Source organism: Chenopodium quinoa, unplaced genomic scaffold, assembly GCF_001683475.1.
Source record: "Chenopodium quinoa cultivar QQ74 unplaced genomic scaffold, ASM168347v1, whole genome shotgun sequence".
NCBI lineage: Eukaryota > Viridiplantae > Streptophyta > Magnoliopsida > Caryophyllales > Amaranthaceae > Chenopodium > Chenopodium quinoa.
The window spans coordinates 6695643-6719961 of NW_018742418.1; the positions used below are offsets into that span (position 1 = coordinate 6695643).

Here is a 24319-nt window from a genome sequence, read left to right on the forward strand (position 1 = left end):
TATGATGAACAACTGAACAAGTTCCTTTTCGAACATTTTTGCTTAGGTGACTTTATCTAAAAGATAGAAATTATCAAATGAGATGTTATTAAATTTGTAATGTGTATTTTTCGTATATAAATATTACATAATTTTCTTAATTTCATAGTTAAAGTTTTTTAGAGATAAGTAAACGCAAACAAATATTTGATACATGGTTATTCACTAACTACAACTACTCGTACAATAAAAGTTTTTAAAAATTTACTTGATTTGTATTGTATCCGAAGTAACACTTAATTTTTGATACATAGTGTTTCACAGTTGACTATCATGAAGCAAGAAGTATCTTAAATTGTAAATCGTATATTCAAGCTATGTTCAGGCCGCACATTGTTAATGTAAAGTTTTAACCATCACTCCAATAATATTAAGTTTATAATTGAATATTTCTATAACTTGTATTTGGAATAAAAATAAATAAAAAAAATCAAGTTTTATACAAATCAATTAAAACTCCCAAGTTTTGCTTGTGAGCAGGGGGTTTCTAAGTTCCTTTACCTCCCCCTTCAGAGATGTCAGTTTAGTAAGCTTCTTCACTAATGTTTATAAATTAATCTCAAATGATAAACAATTACCCAAAACATTAATCCATACAAATCCTAAGTCAATTTATAATATTCAAGGTTTATGAATAATCAAGTTAGAGCTTAATTAAATCAAAACTAAAATTCCTAATATCATGCAAACACAACCTTAAGTGAACCCAATAATTAGTGGCTTTAGTGCCGACTGGCGCTGCTTTATTCAATCAATCCAAAGGCTGGGAAACTACTTTTTGATTCGGATCGCTGACGTGTACGGTTGAGATCCGATATCAAACTGTGTGCTACAAATATTTTGGTTTATTTAAACCTCTTAATTTGCTTTGCTTTCATTTCCATCGTATAATTGTGTATTAACATCATCATCAACGTCATCTTTCTCATTTCTCTCTCCTCTTTCGGCTTCAATTCGTGTTCTTGTTTTTGTTCTGGATCTTCATTTCATTATCTCAATAAATCAACAATTGAATAGATCGTCAAATTCGGCGGATAAAATCGCTTAATTTGAGATTTGATAGGCTTACTGACTTTAATTTTTTTGTAATTTCGACCAGAAATAAAAGAGTTTCTCAAATCTGAAACCCTAATTTTGACGGAAATTTCCAGATCTAACTTAAAAACTACATAATTTTGTTGTATAATATCATAGATCGGGTAACCCTAGATTAGGTAGTTTAATTTCAAATGGGAAGCGATGTGAAGATGAAGATTAATAGAGGTGAAGAAGGTGAAATCTCAGAAGCAGATACAGACGCCATTGTTGAGATTAGTAAGGATGAAATTAAGCCATGGAAACAACAACAATCAATGAGCAAGACAACAACGGCTTCATCGGATTCGACATCGAATAACAAAAACAATAACAACAACAACAACAGGTATTGGATGAATAATTTGTACAAGTATTATCCAAGAGGATATGGAGCTTCAGGTCTTCATAATTTAGCGTGGGCGCAAGCTGTACAGAATAAGCCTTTGAATGAAGCACTGGTAGAATTGGATGATAAAAACAGTAGTAATAAAGTTAGTGATGATACTGCTGCTGCTGATGCAGGGAAGGAGCAGCAGCAGCAGTTAGATAGTAGTGGTAATAATGGAGTTGCTGAAATGGTTGATAGTGAGAAGGAAGAAGGTGAATTGGAAGAAGGCGAGATTGATTTCGATTCCGAGGACGAAACTGACAGTAATCATAATAAACTTATTAATAATGCTAATAAAAAGGTTGAAGATGAATTTAGTAGGTTAGGGGGTTTGGAAATGGAAGATGAAGAGTTGGAGAATCAGGTTTCTTCTATTCGTAAAGTTCTTCAGAATGTCACTGTTGCTGAAGCCAATAAGTAAGTTTAAGACTTTCTCTTTGGAATAATTTATCAGGAGAAACAATTGATTGATTGATTGTTGTTTGTGTGTGTGTGTTTGTTTGTTCGTTCGTTGTTTAGATCATTCGATATCGTGTGTGCTCGGTTGAAGGGCTCCTTAGAGAGCTTGAAAGAATTGGTGTTGCATACCTGGTTTCCTTCCAAAGATGCGCTTATTCAACAAGCTTTTGCTGCTGTCCAGTGTGTTTACACTGTAAGCCAATATTCTTTTCTTTTCGAACCTTGAGAATTCAATTCAGTTTTAATACAAATGCTAGATTTCGATTTCGTAAGCTTGCTTGAAGTGTGTTATAATGGGAATTCTAGAGGGAAGTTTCTTGGTTTAAATGTATGATGTTTGTTACTTTTTTTTTTTTCTTTCAGGTTTACAGTTCAATGACCCCTACTTTAAAAGATCAGAATAAGGATAGGATGTCAAGGTCTTTCTTTTGTTCCCTTCATTGTCTCAGTTACATATTTTAAGCACTCAGTAGTAAATGAGGCCATTGTTTTGTTTTCTCCCTCTTTTGACCAACCAAGTACTGTTTTTGCCTTCAATTCTTTAATGCAGACTGCTTAGTTTTGTTAAGGGCCTCAGTTCTGCTCTTTTTACACCAGAACAGAGGAAAGAGGTTGGTTTACTGCAATGTTTTCTCTCTTTAATCATATGAACTTACTTCCGATTCGATCTAGTATTGAAATTTGATTGTATTATGTTTATTAGGTGGAGGGCATGATTGCCATTGTTAACCCTCCACCACCGGTGGTTTCAGTGAAGCCCAAGTCCAGGGACAGGCAGGAAGAACTGTCAGTTACAGATAAGGCTATCCTCACTGATTCGAATACATTAACTGTAAATACTGGTGACAACAGTTCCCAGTATTTGAAGAAATTGGAACTTGAATCTTCTGTTTATCAGTCGGAAAGAAAGAACACTGACATTCTGTCAGAAGCATTGAGGCAACTTCCTTCTAATGTAAAGGCAAGAAGCAATTTTGGTCCTCTGCTAGATCTCCATACGGTTCATGATGAAGACAGTCTTCCATCACCCACCAGCAAATCTGCGCCTCCTTTGCCTTTCTTTGAAGCAGCTTTCCCCCGTGTTGTCCATGGTTTGCAGAAATCTGGGGTGCATCCCTATCAAACTGAAGCAGTGAACGCTGTCTCAAGCTACCAACAAAGGTATGTTCGGAGTACATTCCAAGCAACTGACACACTTCCTAGCCCAACTCCTTCCGAAGATGGTAATGATGGAGGAGCTGATGATTCCAATGAGGAGGTTTCTAGTTCTGCTGCCTATAATAATATTATTAGTAGGAATACAAATTCCTTTGTCGCTCCACAACCAGCTGTTTCTTCTGCTACTTATACAAGTACTTCAAGTGTCCAAGGGGTGATTAGTGGCACTAGTGCTGGAGTTTCTTGGGCTGGATCTTCTTCTTCATCACAGCCCACTGCAAAGAGTCGAGATCCTAGACTTCGGCATATTAATCCCAGTTTTGGCTCATTAGACCTTAGTTTCTGCCCTTCACCCATGGTGTCCAGCTCAGCAGCTAAATTAGAGCCGTTGGGCGAGATAATGAATCCTAAGAAGACTAAGGCACTTGAGGGCCCCCTCTCAGATGGTCCTGTTGCCAAGAGACCAAGAAATGTCCTAGTTACCAAAGAGATGTCCACAAATGCAAATCTAGTAAAAACCTTGCCTGGAAGTACTGGAGTGGAGACTAGTAGTATTCTAGGACCACAATTTGCAAGCAGAGGGCTGTTGGGTCCGGCTGTTGATCCTAGGAAAATAGGAAGTGGTATCGCTTCTTCTGGGATTACTACTATTAATTCCAGTGCGACAGTGAATACAACTACTCAGTCCACAAAGAATACCAGCGGCACCTCGTCCTTGCAGTCTCTGTTAAAAGGCATTGCAGGGAATCCAGCAGCATGGATAAATATTATGAAGGAGCAGAAAAAATCCAGTGAATCTTTACAAAGTGTATCACACTCTGCAAACTCAAATTCAATACTAGGAACATCTCCCTCGCCTAGCACTTCTCCAACAACTTCGCCTGGGGTGGGGCAGGCAAGTGCAGGATTGCTTCAGGTCCCTTCTCAGATAGCAGTCACGGTGAGACACTGTTCCCTTTGATTATGGGGTTCCCATTTTAAAAAATGAATTAAAAATGTTTTTGGTGCTTTGTTACCTTCTTTGCAATTGGCCACTTAAGTTCTCTCATTTGAGGCTTTGAGCTGCTAGTTGTGGTCTTGTCTCTTGTCTGCATGGAGTTGCTTTGTACATTATTAAGATTTAGTATGATAATATATACCCCATACATTGTTTTATTAGTGGTTTGCTCTATGTTGCTCTTGGCTTGGCCATCTTAGGTTATCCCATGTACCAACAAGGCTACTATGTGTAATTTATGCTTGCTTTCTTTGAACCGTTGTTTTGAAGCTTTGGAAATCATGCCTAATCATAAAAACTGAGGCTAATTGCTAATATTTTGTAAACATGATGTACTTGCAGAGCCCACAGGATGAATTGACAAAACATCGCATGAAACCCCGTGACCCTCGTCGTGTCCTACATGCCAATTTGGTTCAAAGGACTGGAAGTTCTATACCAGAGCAGACAAAAGTAAATGGAGTTCAAAATGCAACTACTCAAGGACTCCAAGACAATTTCAATCTCCAAAGGCATGTTAACGTGAAAAGCCTTAGTGCTGCATCTTCTCAGACCCCAGTTTTGCCTGATATTACTAAGCAGTTTACTAAGAATTTGAAAAATATCGCTGACATTATTTCTGCCCCACAAACTTCCAGTATTCAGTCTCCACCTGCATTAAGTTCTCCATCTGTGCAAGTTAATTTGGACAGCAAAAGTGTTAGTTCTGGTGGAGCAACAACTGGTAGTTCTGGTGGAGTATTAAATACTGGCGACCAGCGTAGTGGGTCTGCATTGAAGCCTGAAGAAGCTTCTACTGGTGCACAATTGCAGAACAATTGGGGAGATGTTGAGCATTATTTTGATGGATATGATGATCAGCAAAAGGCTGCTATACAGCAAGAGAGAACTAGAAGGCTTGATGAGCAGAAGAAAATGTTTGCTTCCCACAAATTGTGCCTTGTGTTGGATCTGGATCATACGCTGCTTAATTCAGCAAAAGTGAGTGTGGTGCTTAAGGCTATAACTTAAGTGCCTCTGCTATTTTAATATTATTGGTGCTCTTGACATTACATAGATAATCATCTGATCTGGTTCCTCACAGTTCTCGGAGGTAGATCCTGTGCATGATGAGATTTTGAGAAAGAAAGAGGAACAAGATCGTGAAAAGCCCCGGCGACATCTCTTTCGCTTTCCACATATGGCGATGTGGACAAAGCTACGGCCTGGTATTTGGAATTTCTTGGAGAAGGTATGTATGTCTGCAACAATATTAGTTTCACCCCTTTACTGGCTGGACCTTCGTGGCTTAGTGCAGCGTGATTAATTTGAGCACTTTTGCTAATTTTCCAGGCTAGTAAGCTTTATGAACTTCACCTATATACCATGGGGAACAAGTTGTATGCCACTGAGATGGCCAAAGTGCTTGATCCAAAGGGAAGTTTGTTTTCTGGGCGAGTTATTTCACGGGGTGATGATGGGGATACCGTTGATGGAGATGAGAGGGTACCCAAGAGTAAGGATTTAGAGGGTGTTTTGGGCATGGAATCTTCTGTTGTAATAATTGATGATTCTGCTAGAGTTTGGCCACATAACAAGCTAAATCTGATAGTTGTGGAAAGGTGAGCGAATACAAGTAGTGTGTAATGTCCTGGATTTTATTTTGTATTTATGCTTTTGTCTCTGCTGTGTTTTCACTGCTTTGTATACACCTCACAATCGTTTGTCCCACAGGTATACTTATTTTCCTTGTAGTAGGAGGCAATTTGGGCTCCCAGGACCTTCACTTCTTGAGATTGACCATGATGAGAGACCAGAAGAAGGAACGTTGGCATCGTCTTTGGCAGTAAGTCTATTGCAGAAGTTTCTTGAGATTTAAGTGTGAAGTTGGTTACTATTTTTCAAGGAAAAGAGCAGGGAGGTGAGGGCTCCAGGGAATAGAGAGCATGTGCTTCCTTCTTCATTCCAAATCTTCTAGGGACCGTTTGGTTCGCGCAGGGGAATCGGAATGGAATGAACAAAGGGAATGAAAGAGAATGGAATGAAAAACCATTTCATGTAGTGTGTTGTTTGTTTTAAAAATATAAAGGGAATCACCCCCACCACAGCACACCACCACACACGAATGTCGTTCTTCAATCAATTTTCTTAGTCCTTGAAATTTCGTTCCCCCTAGATTCATCTGAAAATCGTTCTTCAATTCGTTCTCCCTGAAAATTTCGTTTTTCAATCGTTTTCCTTGAAATTGATTTGTGAGTCCTTGAGATTCGTTTTCGCAAACCCTAAATTGTCTAGCCCCAAAGTGGTTTCCATGGATCTTCATCTCTCATTTCTTGGTTAGGGCTGGGTTTCGAATTGGGGTTTCAAGAACAAGGAAGGTGACCGGATGGGTGATCGGAGGAGGGGGCTGGGTGGGGTTTCTGGGTAAGAGTTGGCGTTTCCGGTGTTGTTGGGTGATTTTTGAGGGATGGGGGAGGTGCGACAACCTCCGGCAAGGGGTGAGGGAAGTGCAAACAGGGCAGTGAGTTCCGACGAGGGGTTGGGGAAGATTTTCGAGTGAGGTGCGAGCTTACCGAAGGTCGGCAAGTGGCGGAGAAGGGACGGCGATGGCCAGGGGAAAAGCGGTGAGGTGGCTGGGTGGTGGTTGTGCGGTGGGGGTTGGGTAGAAGGGTGGTGGCTGGTGTAGGCACGGTGGTGTAATGCTGGCTAAGGAAAGGGAATGGAAAAGGCTAGGGGGTGGGGAATGAACTTAGAGGGATTTGAGGGAATGAAGGGGGTAAAGGGGATTGGAAAATTGGCCTAACAAACAACAACAAAGGGAATGATTCCCGTCGATTCCCATTCTCTTTGTTGAATACCCCCAACCAAATGACCCCTTAATTATTTTAAGGGTTTTGGATTAATTAAAAGGGGGAAAAATGGATCACTCCTATTCTCTGTCCCCTCCTCATCCCATATAATTCCTGAAAGGTGTTTTTTAGATGCATCATTTGTAAAAACATGGACTCCTAGATAGTTTTTGGAGATGAGAGATAGACAGAAAGGAAAAAAGAGGACCCATGTGATATGATAGAGATAGAGAGAATTTATTAACTAAAAAGGAAAGTGGTGCATCTGATTTGAAACTTCCTTATTTAGAAAGACTGCAACTAAAAAGAAATGGAGAAAGTACAAATAATAAAAATAGATTTTTCATTCTCCCTCTCCACACGTTCCCTCCAAATTTGTCATTTAAGCACATTATTAGAAATAAGAATTGTTTACATAGGCTCTTGTCTATTTATTTGTGAAACAGGTCATAGAGAGGATACACCATAATTTCTTTGCTCACAACTCCCTGGATGATGTGGATGTGAGAAATATCTTGGCTGCTGAGCAGCGAAAGATTCTTGCTGGCTGCCGCATTGTGTTTAGCAGGGTTTTCCCTGTTGGGGAAGTTAAACCTCACTTACACCCACTTTGGCAGACAGCAGAGCAGTTTGGTGCTGTGTGCACCAACCAAATAGACGAACAAGTTACCCATGTAGTGGCCAATTCTCTTGGGACTGACAAGGTATTTTATTTTTTTCCCCAGTTGACTGTAAATCGTTGATTGAACTGTTAGTGATTAATCGTTCTGCATGGCTGTTTGATCCAGAACAATTACCTGTTGCCCATAAATCTTTTTCATTTTAACAGTAGGCCTTGATTTTATTTGATTTGGAGCAGGTTAACTGGGCTATATCAACTGGAAAATTTGTTGTGCATCCTGGCTGGTGAGAATTTCTGCCTGTCCAAGTGTCCAACCCTAGTTTATTTTAAAGCATAATACGGAGTATTAATTATTATTGTTAGTAGATCTTTATTCTTTTTTTAATTTGTTCTGATGATTACTATTATTATTTTCAACTGCATGACAGGGTGGAAGCTTCTGCATTACTTTACAGAAGGGTAAATGAGCAAGATTTTGCTGTGAAATCGTGAAAGGTTATAGTGTGTCCAGCTCTGGTCGAACAGAAACTGTTGAGTGCAGTTTGATATTTTAAGGTAGCCTTCCTCAAATTCATGAAAAGCTGGAACCAAGGGGAAACTGACCTTCAGACCTTCCTTGCCAGTGATATTGAAAATGTGGTTTTGGTGGTGAGGACCAGCCCTATCTTTTCACCCCTGACTTTTCGCCGGACATTTAGGATGGCTTGTCCCTAGTGATGCTTGATCGGGTAATGTATGGCTGGGTGCCCAGCAAAAGTGGCTGGCTGTGTTTGTTTTAAAGGATTGGATATTACAGCCAAGGTAGGTGTAGAATGTAGCAACTGCTGGGAAATATGGGATAAATTGGTGATGCTCGATGCCATAGGGAATTGAGGGAGGTAGTTGATGCTCTACAGTTTGACAATATAGAGAGGGTGAGAAGCCATTTTCTTGGCTGTAGCTTTTTGGTGGGGGAATCAGTGTCATGGGTTAAAGAGAGGTTGATCGCAGAGGCTAAAATGTTGAATATTGCAGGTATGTGGTGGTGCCTTTCTTGCAAAGTGAAGGGATAAGCAGGGATGATTTAACTTGATGCGATGTACAGAAAAGCATGATTTTTTACAACTTTGCCTGGGAAACCCAGAGGGCAAAGTTGAATGCTGGCCAGATCAATTGCTCTCCTAAAGAGGTCCCAAGGCCAAAACATTAATTCTAGTAACTAACTAAAAAAGAAAATTCATTTTTTGGGGTGGTAATGGGGACATTATCAAAGATTATCTGAATCAAATTTGATTAAAGCTTTACCATTTAAGGTAAAACTGTAAAAGTAATCTGAACCAGTGGTCGGGCGAATGGTGGGTTGTTTGTCAAATAAATCTAATCTGCAAGTTTGTTTAAGTTTTTTCATTTTTCAAGTAATCTCATAGGAGAAAATAGGTTAATTGACAGAAAGTGATATTTTGATTGTTTTGATCTTATATTTTAACTTGGAACCCTTTATTTGATGGATGGTATATTTTGTCCGATAAAGTGGAACTAACTAAAATTTGGTCTGCCGAATATCCGAGCCGTTGGCTCTGACATTACAATTTACAACATTAAGAAATTTATTATGGATTACTATAATTGAACATTCTAAGAAAACCTTTCTAGTTGTATATAATGACATGCGAACCTGGACTAGTATGTGTCGGCTATAAGCCATCAGGTCTCTCATTTTTGCGGCTAATGCAAGCATCGGCGGTACTCTTTACTAAATAATCTACTTCATTTATGGCTTGGTTTTTACCTTTTGACATGGTAGTGAACAGGCAATAGATACAACATACGCCGCCAGTAGCGGTGGGCTGCTAATGGCCACACTGATGGGGCAATTTGAAAGAACGGTAACTCGGGTTGAGAGGATCTGTGAGAGGTTCCGGCCCCTTCTTCTTACCCAAAAAAAAAAAAAAAAAAAAAATGTTTAACGACACAAAATCTTATAACTATGCCCGGCTAAAGGGTTGTGATAAATGCACATTACATTTTATTACTCCCTCTGTATTTTAATAAGTGTTACACTTCCTTTTTTGGCAAAAACTACCTTTAAATATTATATCTCTTTCCTCTCATGTTTTTCACCTAAACCAACTATTACTTTTTTTATTATATACTTCTTCTCACATTCATTACTTTTTAATAAACTATTAACCTTACTATTTTTTTTTCTACAATTTTTTAATACTCCAAATACCTCACTTACCTTTTATTTTATTTAAGTCAATTAAATTGCCTAAAATTATGTGCCGATCAATATAACACTTATTAAAACACGGAAGGAGTAACTGAAAGTGTTGCGTGCTTGCTTTATTCATAGTCTCATTGTCCCCATCAAATCAAACATTTGGACCACACTTGGTGATTGAGTCTGTGAGGTCCTTCCTTCACTAAGTTGGGAAAAATTGAGATATAATTGACACTAGACATAATTCACTTTTTGGAATACTTTTTAAATGGACATTAAGGCTATGTTCAGTTTAAATAAATCATCTGATTTTATCCAAATTTTTTTGATTGAATCTGATTTATTTATCAGATTTGATCAAATTTTAACCTAAATTGTAGTATTGTATACTATATTTTATAAGGTACAAAATTATCAAATGAGATGTAATAAGATTCGTATAACATACTTTCAAATATTTAATACGAAGAACTAAATAAATGTAAATTAAAAGATATGATCTAATTAGATCTAATTATTTGTGAAATAAATTCATATCAACTTAAGTAACTTTGAGCTAAACATAGCCTAAATACTCCCTTTTTCCAAATTAGTTAACATTTTTTTTTTAATATCATGTTTAGTTGTTTACCAATGCTCTATATAATATTTAATACTTCATATTTCTAAATATTAAAAAATAAAAATTATGTTTTTTTTTTTTGATATTTTTAATATAGAGAAAACAAAATACCACATGATTATGCTCCATCCGTTTTCTTTGTTTGTTATATTTGAAATCTTGAAGGATTCTAATGCAAATAGAAGCATTAGAATCTTATGTTTTAATGTTTTTCTATTCTACAAACCATAGTCATGTGTAATTTTGTTAAAATCATCCTGATTTTTAATTTTTAGATTTTTTTTTTATTTATACTTATTTGTTATAATATAATTTTCATTTTGGGACTGAGACTTTGATGTTGTTGTAGTATTTGTGACAGGTTCTAGTCGTATCTCCTAATCAAAAGAATTACCTAAGTCCTCTAGCTAAAGAAGATAGGAAACGTAGGGTCGAATCCACAGGAAAAAAAGTTTTTCTATTTCTAAATAATTAATATAATCTAGATTATCAAGTAACCAAATTATTTTTATGGGAATTAAACTAAGGGAAATAATTAAACTAAAGCAAATTAAATTAGGGAGAAATCAATAAATCAAAGCCTATGGTATAGGTTCACCAATAAATAATATTACAGGGTAAAACACAACAATCAATTATCAATGCATCAATTAATCAGATCATAAAGGGCTTTCGCTATGTATTACAATCATAGAATTAATCTACTGGTATTAAATTGCATCTCTCGAATCTTGATTTAACCATCTATAAATTAACCTGCCTATTGAAACTATGCCTAAACATCAATTCTCATCTCTCGAATCTCGAATCAATATTGCATAACTCATACAATTAAACCAGGTCTAATCTAATTGTATAGCATTAAATCAATCAATAGGAAATCAACCAAAACATTGACAATCAACAATAATAAATTACCCATTCATATTATTTTTGGATCCCCACAACCTTAGAAATAAAACTACTCACACATATTTAAATCTAAACTAAGCAAAGCAAACAAACAAGACATAATTAATCAAAGCAATTAAATTACTGAAAATAAAAGGGGAAGAAATCGTTATCAAATAATGAATTGCATAAACTAAAAGTGTAGAGAGAGAACAAGTGTATTAACCAAAAGCTTAAAACTAAAATTTGAGAATTTAACTAATGAATGACGTCCCAAAAATCTCGCTTAGAAAAGCATATTTATACTTTAGTTGAAAAATCCTAAGCTTAATCGAAGTAAAAGACGCTTAAACATCACTTAAAAACACATGCCCCGTCAGGCGCCATCTCGCCCGGCCGGGCCCGCCTTTTTGATAGGGGAACCTCTGCTCGCGCCCGGGCAGAGAGCTGCTCTCTTCCTTCTTCCTCGCCCGATTGGGCTAGCCTCAGGGTGAGGACCTTCCCGGTCGGGCGAGCACTCGGGCAAACATGGACTTCGATGGGGCCAGTTTTTTAGCCTAATCCGGATTTACTCTTTGGGTCTTTACTACTCGGTCCAATGCCTCGAACTCTTCTTCTTTGTCGAGCCCTTAATCACCGGTTTGATAACTCTAATACGGAAAATGGTAATATTAATGCGCTCCTGCTCCAACGCTTGTAGTGGCTCCAATAAGTGCGGGAAAATGCTCCAAATCCGCAATTTCCTATAAATAATACCAAGACTACGAGAACATTAGAAAACGCATATTAGTAATAAAAGTGGCTACAAAGAGCCAAAAATACTTCTAAATATGACCAAGGGACGGGAGTAAATCTCTATATAAATTGAACATATCAATTTGTAATACGTAACTTGAGATATATCAATTATAATATTGCAATGAAAATTGTACAACTTATCTATCAATCACAACAGATATTCAAAGTACAATTTATTAATAGTGCCGAAAGAGAAAACATGTCAACTACATTGCTACATAGTAATTTTGAAACGAAGGAAATATATATAGCCATAACATAGACATTAACATGATTCATAGCTTATATGTGAAGTAAGCAGTATATGGTTTGTATGGCTAGTTAAAATACACTTAGGTTAGGGATTATAATCAATAGTTATTTACCATAAGAATAACTTAAGTAATACTCATTCAGTCCCTATTTGTTTGTGCCATCAGCCCATTTTATATGAGAGCTTTTTGGATTAAATTGGACAAATAATAAGAGACGAAGGGAGACATCATTACTATAAATGTATGATGTGTTGGTTTCACATAATAAGAATTTTTCCCTGTTCTGACAAAGAGATGATTGATGAGATTTTAGTGTTTTTTTAGCAATTAGATAATTTGACGACAAAATCAAATATTTTTGGTGTTTGAAAAATAAATGATTGGAGTTCCGCAAGTTGAATTGAAAAATTTGTTCAACCCAGTTTTTTAGAAGACCTATTTGAGCAATTATAGCAATAAGATAATTTGATAATGTACGAGTAGATGATTTAAAGAGTTAGTCAAAGCAACTAATGTAACCTGTAAATCAAATTCATCTAAAGAGTTAGTCGAAACATCTTATGTAACCAATAAGTCAAATCCATTTACTCGTAAAGAGTTAGTCAAAGCATCTAATGTAATCAGTAAGTCAAACCGATTAATACAACCATTTATATCAACTACTCCTATGTCCCTAATTCTTTGCTCCATTTTGACTTTTCATGACTTTTTACATATGTTCATCATTAATATGTCTAATTATATATACGTTAAAATTTTAGTAAAAATGAAAATTTAAAAGTAGATATTGTAAAGAATATAACAAGATCTTATTTGACCATATTATTCTTTATACGGTAGCTTAGTGAGGTTTTTTGGCCAAAGGTTTAAAAGTTTGACCCAAAAAATACAATTGGACAATTAAATGAGTATGAACGGAGTAATTCCTCTATCACTTTTACCATTTTTTGAATACACCAACTACCTCACTTATCTTTTAGGAAAAACACACTTTAATAATCACAACTATTGTTGATTTACTTCTAATAATCTCAATTAAGTTTTTTTTTTATTTTTTTTTAATAATAATAACTATGTCTTGACTTTGCTTCCAATGGTCCCAATGGAATTTTAGGAAGATTAGTTGAATTTATTAAAATAATAGTATTAAGTAGTGGGGTATAAGTTTGAGGAGAGAGAAGAAAGTAAGGGGTTTTGTTGGGATTATTAGTTATTAAAAGTAAAGAGAATATTATTAAAAAATAGAGATAAATCGCTAGAAAAGGAAATATTTCATTCGGTTTTTTCACCATATACCCCTGAGTATTTTGTTTATTCATCAAATACCCGTGAAAATTTTCAAATTCACCATATACCCCTGAGTTGTTACAAAAATTCACCATATATCCCTAATTAAAACAAGATGAGTGGAATTTGGTAAATTATGCATCGAAATCACCTTAGATCTTTCTCTCCCATCCCCGAAACCACTCTTCTCCTTTCTCCAACCCCCCAAATCACTCCAAATCTACAAAACCATATTCGTATGATAGATTTTGAGGATGAGAAAAGGAAATTTGTGGTGCTTTTGAGGGAGGGAAAAAGGAATGTGGGTGATTTCGAGGGTAGGAAAATGTATTTAGGGTGGTTTCGGATCATACTTAGCTATAATGACCGACGAAAATAACAATTATTAGTCATCAAGGGCATATGATGAATTTTTTTAAATACTCGGGAGTAGATGATAAATTTAAAAAGCTTCAGAGATAATTCATACGTGTACTCATATAACGGAATAATAAACCTAAAAGTTAAAATATTGCAATTAAAGTTCAAAAGTGGAAATCTTACCCATCACTCCATCAAGTTGAACAACAACAACAATGGTATATTAACAACAACAACAATGGTATATTAACAACAACAACGGCAGTGACTGAGAAAAGAAAGAGATAGAAAGAAAAAATAAAAAAAAAAAGTTGAACAACAACAACTGTTTCGCCGGCCTCGACGGAGGTGGAGCCAATTACACCACCAAAACAAACGACATCTTCTTCTTCTTCATCTTCTCTTTCTCTCTCCTCATTAACATTTTGACGACAATGGTATATTAACTTCCACGAAAATCTAGCTCCACCTACTTCTCCAGAATCTTCCACTCAAATTCCAATCACTACTACCACTTCACCCAAATATGGAAACCAAACGAACTGAAAGTCCGATCTACCCTCGCCGGTGGACTTCCGAGCCCAACAATGTCGCCGCCGCATCTCTCCTTTCTTCCCGTCCCCACCACAATCGCACCACCTCCTCCGTCGAGTCACCCACCGCTTCGCCTACTCGCGCCCACCACGCTCGCACTTCCTCCGCCACTGGAATGTCCAGTGTTAAGCGCACTCAGAACTTCGCTGCTCGAGCTGCTGCTCAACGGTTAGCTCAAGTTATGGCTTCTCAGACTACTGATGAAGATGATGATGATGGTGCTGATCTACGTTTTCCTGCTCCTGCATTGTCTAGAAACATCGTTAATGGTGTTTCCAAGCCTATTCTTCCTTCTGCTCCTAAGATCACTTCCACTAGATCTTCTTCTCCTGCGGTCAGTGACCTCTCTTTCTCTCTCTTAATCTTGATTTGTTGATCTGCTGTAGTTGTGATGGGCATTGCTGAGTTTTGTTAGCTTTGTTGTTGATTGAATTGACGATTGATTGAATTTTTGTTGATTATTTTGGTGGAGAAAGTCAGCGAGGAATTCGCTGGATGAATTGCCGTCAGTTCGGGCGAAATCTAATGGTAGATCATCAGCATCTGTTCGAACTGCTGCCGCACCGAAATCGGTATCAGCACAAGCACCGGTACCAACACCGGCACCAGTTCCGTTGTCGTCGAATGTTACTACGTTGAAGAGCCAATCCTCCCTCCCACCATTGGATTCACCTTCCTTTAGGTCTCAAAAAGATAATAGTAAACGGTACAGTATTGATTTCTCAAAAAGATAAAAAGATAATAGTTGTATGTGGTGATTTTTGTTGCTAATTGTGGTTAGGAATCTTAGGAGTATGCATCTGTTCTGTTGCGAATTTTAGTTGATAATTAAGATCAATGAATGTGCTACATTTGCATTGGAGACAAAATCTGAAACATGTTCTTTTGTCAATGATGCTATGAATTGCTAAAGTTTTGGTTGTGATTATACGTTATTTTAGACATACATAGTATGGAATCGAGAAATTGCCTTTCAATTCTGTCTCTGTAGAGCACCTACAGCTTGCAATTTCTGAATTTAAGATTCCCAAGGCAAAGGGGCAAACACCATAAGGTACTTAAAAAAAATGCTGATGTTGCACAATCAAGATTGCATACATTTGAACTTGCCCTGACCTTGTCTTGACGAGATTCATGCTTGGACATTGTTGTTTTTGCTGAGTTGCTCTAACGCAAATGTTCAGTGATCATGGTTTCTGTAATCATGTTCTAACGAAAATTACAGCCCATAAAGTTATGAAATGTTAATATTTTTCTACTTAGCTAATGCCATTGCACCTACCGATTCTATAGCATTGTATGTCAAATTCAAGCAGAAGAAATTATTGGACTCAATGTTAGCCTTAGTTTTTTGGATAACTGTTTACTTCTTCGCTGACATAATAAGGCCATGTTGAAGGTTATGTACTCACAAAATTTGGTGAGTACTCCGTAAATTTGCCGTTAAAACATATTAATTCATCAATTTTGTGCAGCATCAGTCATGATTGTTGATATAACACCCATGAGATTTCGTTCAAATGTGTAATGTGTGAAGTGGGGCTAGTTCGAAAGGGTTTGTGTAATATTTAATTAGCCTCTACTATTCTAATAATAAAACTAATCTTGGTTTTGAGGATATTAAAATGGCTGGCCATTGAGAACTTGACTTCAAGTAATGCTTCCTGTAAGTTTGTCAAGAAGATGACTTTTGCTATCATTTTTACGTTTCCCTAGAGTATTTTGCATCACTAGTAGTTTGATACCTCATGCTTTCTATAAAATTATTGATTCATGTACAAGTACTCTCCTATTCTCCTATCTGCCCATAGCATCCTGTATTATCTCATACCTTCTACTTTGGTCCTGTCTGTCGGTCTGTGGTTCCTTGCCTAATAAGACACATGGATGGATGTCTATTTCCCTTTTGCAGAACCATGTATGCGGTGAATCTTTGGTAAATAAATCATTGTAATGCATTGACGTCCAAAAGTTTAAATTGTTGTTTTTGATTCCAGATTCTTTGCAGATAAAGTACAAAATAATATAAAAGATGCAGGACATCTGCAAGATTCTTCTGGTCTACGTGATGAGGTATGTTTTGAATTTATATGCAGAGATTTGTAAATTATGCATCTAGATATAAGAGGTGGTGGATATTAGTTCTCATGTTCTTCAAAATTTGTTTGATTGACGCATCCTTTTGCAGCTTGATATGCTACAAGAGGAGAATAACAATGTGCTCGCAAAGGTTCATGCTTTCTGCTTTTCTAATTGGATTCATCATATTTTTTAATGTTTTGGTTTGGTTTTTATTTTTTATATCATATCTTCTGTAGCTTAGAGCAGAAGAAGAGAGAAGTAAGCAAGTGGAGGCTAGAGTTAAAGAGCTTGAAAAACAGGTTTTGCTTCAATGTCCTTTTCCTGAGAAAATAACATCTTATTTGTTTGTAAATTGTTAACATTATTTTAATCACAGTTGGATTGCATACCTTTGTTGTTATGGTCTCCTTTTTGATAATTTTACTGTTCAGAGTTCTACAAGAAGAATGATGATTCCAAATTACAACTAGAACTTCAGTTTTTCTATGTCAAGCTTGTAGTATTTAAAAATTAAGTTTGAATTTATATTATGGGATTAAGAACTAGCTTTATACAGGTGGGAGGCTGGGAGCCACAGATTTCTTTCCAATTATTACAAGGTTCATTGGTTTTCCTAAAATCACAGGGAATTCTTTTCCACTTTATGAACTCAGAAGAAAAGGCAATTTTAGCTATCCATATGAAAACTGATACATAAGGGGGTAAAAGGAGGAGATAAGTGGCTTTTAAATTAGAATTTCCTTCATTGTCCTAGATGGAGACTAATAAAGTTGGAATAGACGTATTCTATATGTGGATTTAGTAGAGTGTATACGTAATTAATTGTAACTTCCTTTGAAGTAAAAGGTAACATTATTAATTCAGACTAAAATAACATAGAAATTCGAATAAAATTTACTAGCTCACTTAAAAGAAGCTTTGACTTCAGAAACAGAATAAAAAAGGGTTCTTCGCTATATAGGGTTATAGGTTTACAAATCCTTATTATGTCCTGTGCGAAACATTTCCATGTGTTCTTGTACTCATCGTTAGGAGACACTCCTTCACCATAAGTTTAACATTTAGATCAGATTGTCTTTTACAGTTGATTCCAAGTCGAAATTTAGTGAGATTTTTTATTTTACATTCCTTATGTGAACCTTTAATGAATCAAAGTGTTAGGCAACAGGACAATGGAGCTCAGTTCTGGGAGCTGTTGCTTGTCCAGAGTATGGTGTAGGAATGAAACTTTGTGAACTTTTGTTGATCAAGTTAAAAGTATCTGACAACTAATGAACTTGATAGTCTGCCACATACAAGTGTACGATTAATAGTCATGCTCTCCTAAATTCCTTGAAACATGGTTGGTGTTTTAAATGAAAGCTAGATTACAGAAAAAGCCTATAAAATGAAATTGCTTCATTGGAAACATAAAGCAAACTAATAGATGACTGTAAAATTCAAATGTTGTAAAAATGAATAGACGTCCATATATAATTACTGGGGGCGTATTGACATACAATTTGGCTATAACTGGGGCATATTAACTTGAAAATTTTGCTAATATTTGGGTGAATTTTAGAAGGGAATAATTGTCAAAATATTTTAATCAGAGGGAGTAATTTGAACTGAAACTTTCATGCCGCTGTTCAGCTATGCTAACTTATATTTCGTAATTGTTTATCCTGTCGCTGCTGATTATCTTGATAATTTTGTGTTTCTTTAGGTTGCTTCGCTTGGGGATGGAGTCTCTTTAGAAGCTAAGTTTTTGAACAGGTATCATGTTACTGTCAATATATATATGTTTTGACCTGTTTTGGGGTTTCAGACTTTCTGTTCTGATTTCTGCATTCTGGTAAACTCTGCAGAAAAGAAGCCGCCTTACGTCAAAAAGAGGTTGTTAACAACGTGGCTTTTGTTTCTCTTTTCCTTTTTTCTTCTTTGAACTTGCTTGACTATTTACTGGTCCTTACTCTGGAAAATTTTCAGTTTTCATTAATTGATTTCCTTATGTAAAATGTGGGGGTATATAGTTGGATTTATCCAGGATTCTTAATGCATCAAACAGACCCGAGCCCTCACTTGTTAACTTTATTCTGTACTTGTGGGTTCTTTGCTCATATGAATATTAATGAAGACCTCAACCTCTACAGGCTGCACTTAAAGATGACAAGCAATCAAAAGAAGTGATTAACAAAGAAGTCACAAATCTTCATTTAGAAGCCAAGGTAACTTTTTTTAAGATACAATTGCAACTTTTGGCTACTTGCTTGCTTATGCTTTTTTTGCTATTACATGTGATCTTATTCTTTCCTTCCTTGCTTTGAAGAATGCTAAACATGAAGTTGAAGCTGCAGCAGCACGGCTTCAGGGTACTGAATCTGAAGTTAAAGCTCTTCGTTCAATGACAGAAAGAATGATTTTAACCCAGGAAGAGATGGTCTGTTCCCGCTATGTACTGCAGATTTCATCATTGATTATTTGGAAGTTATCTGACTGATCAAGTTATCATGGCAGGAAGAAGTAGTTCTCAAGAGATGTTGGCTTGCTCGTTACTGGGGCTTAGCTGCACAGATTGGTAATACGCCTTTTATATTCATGGTCTTTTTAATGTTTTCGGTCTTTTCTCATTGGTTAGGGAATACTTTGTTCATTCTTTTTATTCAGAATAAATTTTTGACATGCTTTCGGGGAAGTATTGAGGAATGTCATTCACTTCTCGGGCTTGGCTATTTTGAGAGCTTAGTGTCTTTCCGTGGAAATACTGGAATTCTCTATAACTTTTGTGTGAATTTAATCTTGTCAATTTCCATAGATACATGTTCAAATATTAACATCTGCCCTTGCTTACTGATTTCTTCATTCCTTTGTCTCATATGCATAATAACTCCATACGATGGTCCGGCTTGATTATAGCTAGAAAAAGGCTTAGTTTACCTTGTTACAGAGTCAGATCCACACAAATCCCTGCTACTGGAAGGCTACCATGTGGACCTCCAGGTCTAGTCACATATCACATAACCTCACTGGTTATCCTATCAGTAACACCTTTTATGTTTTGAACATCATAATGTTTTTTGATCTTTACTAGATAAAGTGAAGCTACAGAAAGCAGGGTGTAAAAAATAAACATAATAACACTTGAATAATAATGCAGGCTCATTGGGCAGTTATATTGCATCTGGTTTAAAAATGCACATTTTGTCACTTTTTGCAGCCTTATGAGGTATTAAGTTGGGTAATTTCTTGAACCTAGAGGGAATTATTTTAAAAGGCCCTATTTATGTCTTGCTGAATGCAGTCACTTTTTGCAGTTGCCTTATTACAGATCCAGTAGCTGGGGTATGTGTGTTATTATATTATTTTACAAAAAATTCTACGTGAACATTTTTCATAAGTGTCATACGGCAATAAAATTCCATATGGATGAAGAGTGTAGTAAGGCTTGCACAAGTGGCAAAGATAAGTGCTCTTGCCCACATGGAACAACCAGGCTTCTCTCGTGATGCCATATTACAATGATTCAGAGAGTTGATAACAGAAGAACAGCCAATTGCCTATGTTCTGCCCTCCACCCTTTAGCATTGGACATTACAATTTAGAAGTTTAATACTTCGTAAATAATATGTTTACTTAGTTGATTCTGACTGTATTCTCATACTTTTTGGCAGGTATATGTGCAGATATTGCTACATCCAAATATGAACACTGGTCTTCATTAGCTCCTCTTCCTTTCGAGTTAGTTATTTCTGCCGGCCAGAAGGCTAAAGAGGAAAGCTGGGAAAAAGGTTGTACCTATGTCTCCTAGCTTTGTGAAGCCATGGGAATATCTTTTAATTCTTCTGATTACGGAAGTTTATTTATGAATTCTGTACTCAATACTTGTTCATGTCATTTATATGCTTGAGCAGGTGGTGAAGATTCTGAGAATAAAAGCAGGCTCAACCAAGACTTCAATGATCTTACTGGAGATGGAAACATAGAGAGTATGCTATCAGTTGAAATGGGCTTAAAAGAGCTTGCGTCATTAAAGGTTCTTTTCAGTTTCCCTGTAGATATGGCACTATATGCAATCTGTTGTGACAGTCATTCCTCATTTTTTTTTTTCTTTCCATATGCTGTTAACTTTTTCTTTCTTTTTAACTTTTGAAATGGTTTTAATCTTTTCAGGTGGAAGAATCCATTGCATATGCATTAGCCCAGCAACGCCGGCCGAATTCTTCTAGATTATCTATTTCAGGTTTTCATAAATAACTTTGGCACTTTCTCATAAAGGCTCTAACAAGCTTATCATGATTTTGTTTTAATGGTTATTATGAGCTTGCTAGTACTTTATGTATGGTTTTTAGGCATGGAGAATCTTTCTACATATGTTTTGTTGTTAAAGTTTTGCTATTAGACTAATGTATCATTTTCATTTGCATGCAGATTTCAAATCTCCAGGAGATGCTAAGTATATGGAAGCCTTTGGTATATATCTCTGTTTTTGCGATTTGATTTCTCTTAAATCATAAAGTATCAGATAGATTAATTGTTGGATGAAACCACTCCTCATTAGAGTTGAGTGTAATTTTGTGAAGACCTCTATAAAGAGATAGTTACAATGATAACTTTATCTACCAAAACCTTTAGTAAAGAACTTTGAGAAATTTGAAGCTCAATCACGATGTATACTGAATAAATAGATATATGCTGCTTTATTAGGCTTTAACATTGACATACTCTTTGGACTCAGTTCCTACAGATACTTTGTTGAAAATCCTTATAAGTGAGTTTTGATGAAAGGATATTTAAGTGAAGAAAGAAAGGGAAACTGAGGGATCCATGCATGTTCAATTATCTGAATTTGGAGTGGGAAAGAAAGGGATTGGAACTGAGCAATCCATTTTCCTTCTTTTGAATGGAAAGATTTGGAGGGAATAAACCAATCCCCATACCATCTGTTCCCTTTCTTCCCTGCCCTTTATTTACAAATTTAATCAAAATCCACTGTAAGAGTAGTTGTAAGTTCTTGACTTTATTCCGGGCTACTATTTCTTAAGTTTGTAAGCTGACACTTTTTTATTTGCAAATTGTGATGCTAAATTAATTGAATTAAGAAAGTATCGATAAATTCTATGGTGTTTTTCTATTTTTTCATGTTGTCGGATTTTTGTTTTATTTTGTTTTTTTAATGATCCAGCTATGCCAATATTCTGGTGAAATATATTCTTGTTCATCTAGAAATCATGGAGATTTTCTTAGATTTAATGTGAATCTGACTTGTATATCTGATAGATGTCATGTTAAATTTTGATGCCTTCATGGTTTTGACATTCCTTTTTGCTGACAGAGCTAAGTCCAGAGGAGTCGGAAGATGTTCTGTTTAAAGAGGTTTGGCTCTTTTCCGTTTCAGTTTTTCTTTACTCTAGGTTTTTTCTATTTTCCTTCTTGACAAGTTTAGAGCGCATATAATTTTGTGTTTGAAATTTTTCTGAGATTGCCAAATGCTATCTATGTTCGCAATGATCCCTGCTAGGTATCATTTATATCCACTGCTTTTGACAGAAAACTGCTTTTCAGAAACTACTCCATGTTCATTGCTAGCCCGTTTCGTAATAATCGCAACACTATGCTTTTATTTCCGTTTCATAATAATTGCAACACCTCTTTATTTGGTAAGGACCCACTATTATTATTTCTCTCTCCCATGACCCCACTTACACCACTTTTTTTTTTTTTTTTTTTAATATATTTTCTCCTACTAACTATACAATATATTATAAAAAAAATCCCCTAATGGTCCCCAACCAGCCACCCTGTATTTTTCTAAAAACTTTGTGCAATTTCTAATGTTGCGATTTTACGAAACGGAGTCACGGAGAGTGTAATTTTTGTTGAAGTGGCCAGTTTTCATATTCGTTCTGACATCAAATTCAACTTAACCATTGTGGTCCTAATTTAGTGTCTCTCAAAGTTGGAACTGTTATTGATTTTTTGTTATTTCATATTCTGCACGCTTAATGGAGTCACATGCCTCGTGGTGTCAGTTCTGCGGCTCAAACCCTTTTGTTTTTATATTGTGAACTCTCATTCCTTTACCCTATATGGCTACATCTTTGACCAAAAGACAGCAACCTTAGACATCTTGAGAGTTTATGATACAATTTGTCTTTTAGTTCATTTTATATGAACAGACCAAGTTATCTAATGTGAAGGATAAAATAAGCAAGCAAAACAGTGATCAATGGATCTATTTCTAGTGACCATTATACTGAAATTGGATTTAGGAACTTGGGGATGACCTATGTGGTAAGCTTCAGGTGTTAGGTTATCCATATTTTTCTGATGTGAGTGGTATAAGGTTTTTGATCATAAGGGATGGAGGAGGAAGGTTTTTGTGGATGACTATACGGAATAATCACTTTTGGTTCATGTAGCCGACCCCACTTATGGGATTAAGGCTTTGATTGATTGAGTGATATAAGGTTTTGACTGATTGAATGTTGGATGAATAGGCATGGCTGACTTACTTTTGGAGAAGAGCTCTGAACCTTGGTATAGAGAAGGACATTGCCAAAGAAAGGCTTCAATTTTGGATTGGTCGGAGCAGACATTCACCAACCTCACATGATGCAGTTGACGGTAAAAATTCTCTTCTGGTTTCTAATTCTTCTAAGAACCTTTTTTAAAAATGAAACGTAATATCCTCCTGGAAGTTATGGTCCAGTTGTACCCTGTAAGAGGGCCCTACTCTTAGAAAAATTGATCATGCTGATAAACCTCTGATCCATATTTGTGTGTGTTTCTAGATGTGTGTGGGTTTCTCATACAAACACAGAATTGCTGTCCATCTATCACTTTTATGCTCTCATTTCAGAAAAAAAAGTGTTCTTGACATTTTGTTTCTGAATTGGCCAAGAATTTGTTTTGGTTTGTTTGCTTACTTGCTATATGGTTTGAGTGTCAGAGCACATGGTTCCTAATATGCTTCGTTTGATGCCTCTTGCTCAGTTGATCAAGGTTTGGTGGAGCTGAGAAAATTAGGGATTGAACGTCGACTCTGGGAGGCATCTCGCAGAGAAATTGATTTCTGATGCCACTACTTAAATTACACGTAATTTCTACTTACTAGTTGAGACCTCAGCTTTCGTTCTCACTGCTGTATAGAATGTATTTCTTCTTTTTATGTACATAGCTTAGTTTCTCCTACTTGCTGGGCCATCCCTGTTTTGATTATTGGGATTCAGGCTCCTATATGTTTTATATATCGAGTCACCATCCTAGACCTGATTTTCAATCTTGTTTGTAATGCATACTGTAATTGATGTTCCTGAAATGCATAACAATGCTGCAACAACTAGAATTGGCTCAGCAGTTACTTAGATAGCTGAGATACTTGGGCTCTACTCTCTCTGTTTATTTTTGGCTTACACAATTTTACATTGAAAGGATTCCAAATTAATTGAGGTCCGTAACCCACAATTGATGAAAGGACTCATTGTTTGTGACCTTAGGGAAGATCTCCCATGTACTCCTAATCCGAAGCGGTGTTCATATTTGTAACTTAATACCGTAACTATTACTAAAACAAGTCATTGTCTGTCATGTTTACCCGAGTGATGTGTCTTGAAGAGACGAAATACATACATGTATAGGTTTCTTGTTTTTTTTTTTTTTTTTTTTTTTTTTTTTTTTTTTT

The 24319-nt window shown here is 36.2% G+C and overlaps 2 protein-coding genes across 3 annotated transcripts; both read left to right on the top strand.

The window, feature by feature from the left end:
• Positions 1–913: 913 nt before the first annotated feature.
• On the top strand, positions 914–9507 carry LOC110711775 (RNA polymerase II C-terminal domain phosphatase-like 3). Of its 2 annotated transcripts, XM_021890204.1 has the most exons (13): positions 914–1921; positions 2024–2156; positions 2327–2382; positions 2514–2574; positions 2667–4061; positions 4461–4630; positions 4757–5099; positions 5203–5349; positions 5451–5719; positions 5832–5943; positions 7393–7650; positions 7806–7852; positions 7997–9507. In XM_021890204.1, exons 1-13 carry the CDS (start codon positions 1269–1271, stop codon positions 8058–8060), a joined length of 3708 nt encoding a protein of 1235 aa, XP_021745896.1. In that variant the 5' UTR covers positions 914–1268; the 3' UTR covers positions 8061–9507. The 2 variants fall into 2 exon arrangements, with proteins under 2 accessions (XP_021745896.1, XP_021745887.1); XM_021890195.1 differs by having other exon boundaries at positions 4461–5099.
• Positions 9508–14021: 4514 nt separating this feature from the next.
• Positions 14022–24082, top strand: LOC110711787 (coiled-coil domain-containing protein SCD2-like). Its single transcript, XM_021890215.1, has 17 exons — positions 14022–14911; positions 15054–15283; positions 16575–16650; positions 16766–16807; positions 16896–16958; positions 18365–18414; positions 18507–18534; positions 18792–18866; positions 18968–19078; positions 19156–19216; positions 20310–20426; positions 20550–20671; positions 20809–20878; positions 21067–21108; positions 21971–22011; positions 23136–23262; positions 23632–24082. The coding sequence occupies exons 1-17, from the start codon at positions 14510–14512 to the stop codon at positions 23712–23714; spliced, it is 1740 nt and encodes a 579-aa protein (XP_021745907.1). The 5' UTR covers positions 14022–14509; the 3' UTR covers positions 23715–24082.
• Positions 24083–24319: the final 237 nt, after the last annotated feature.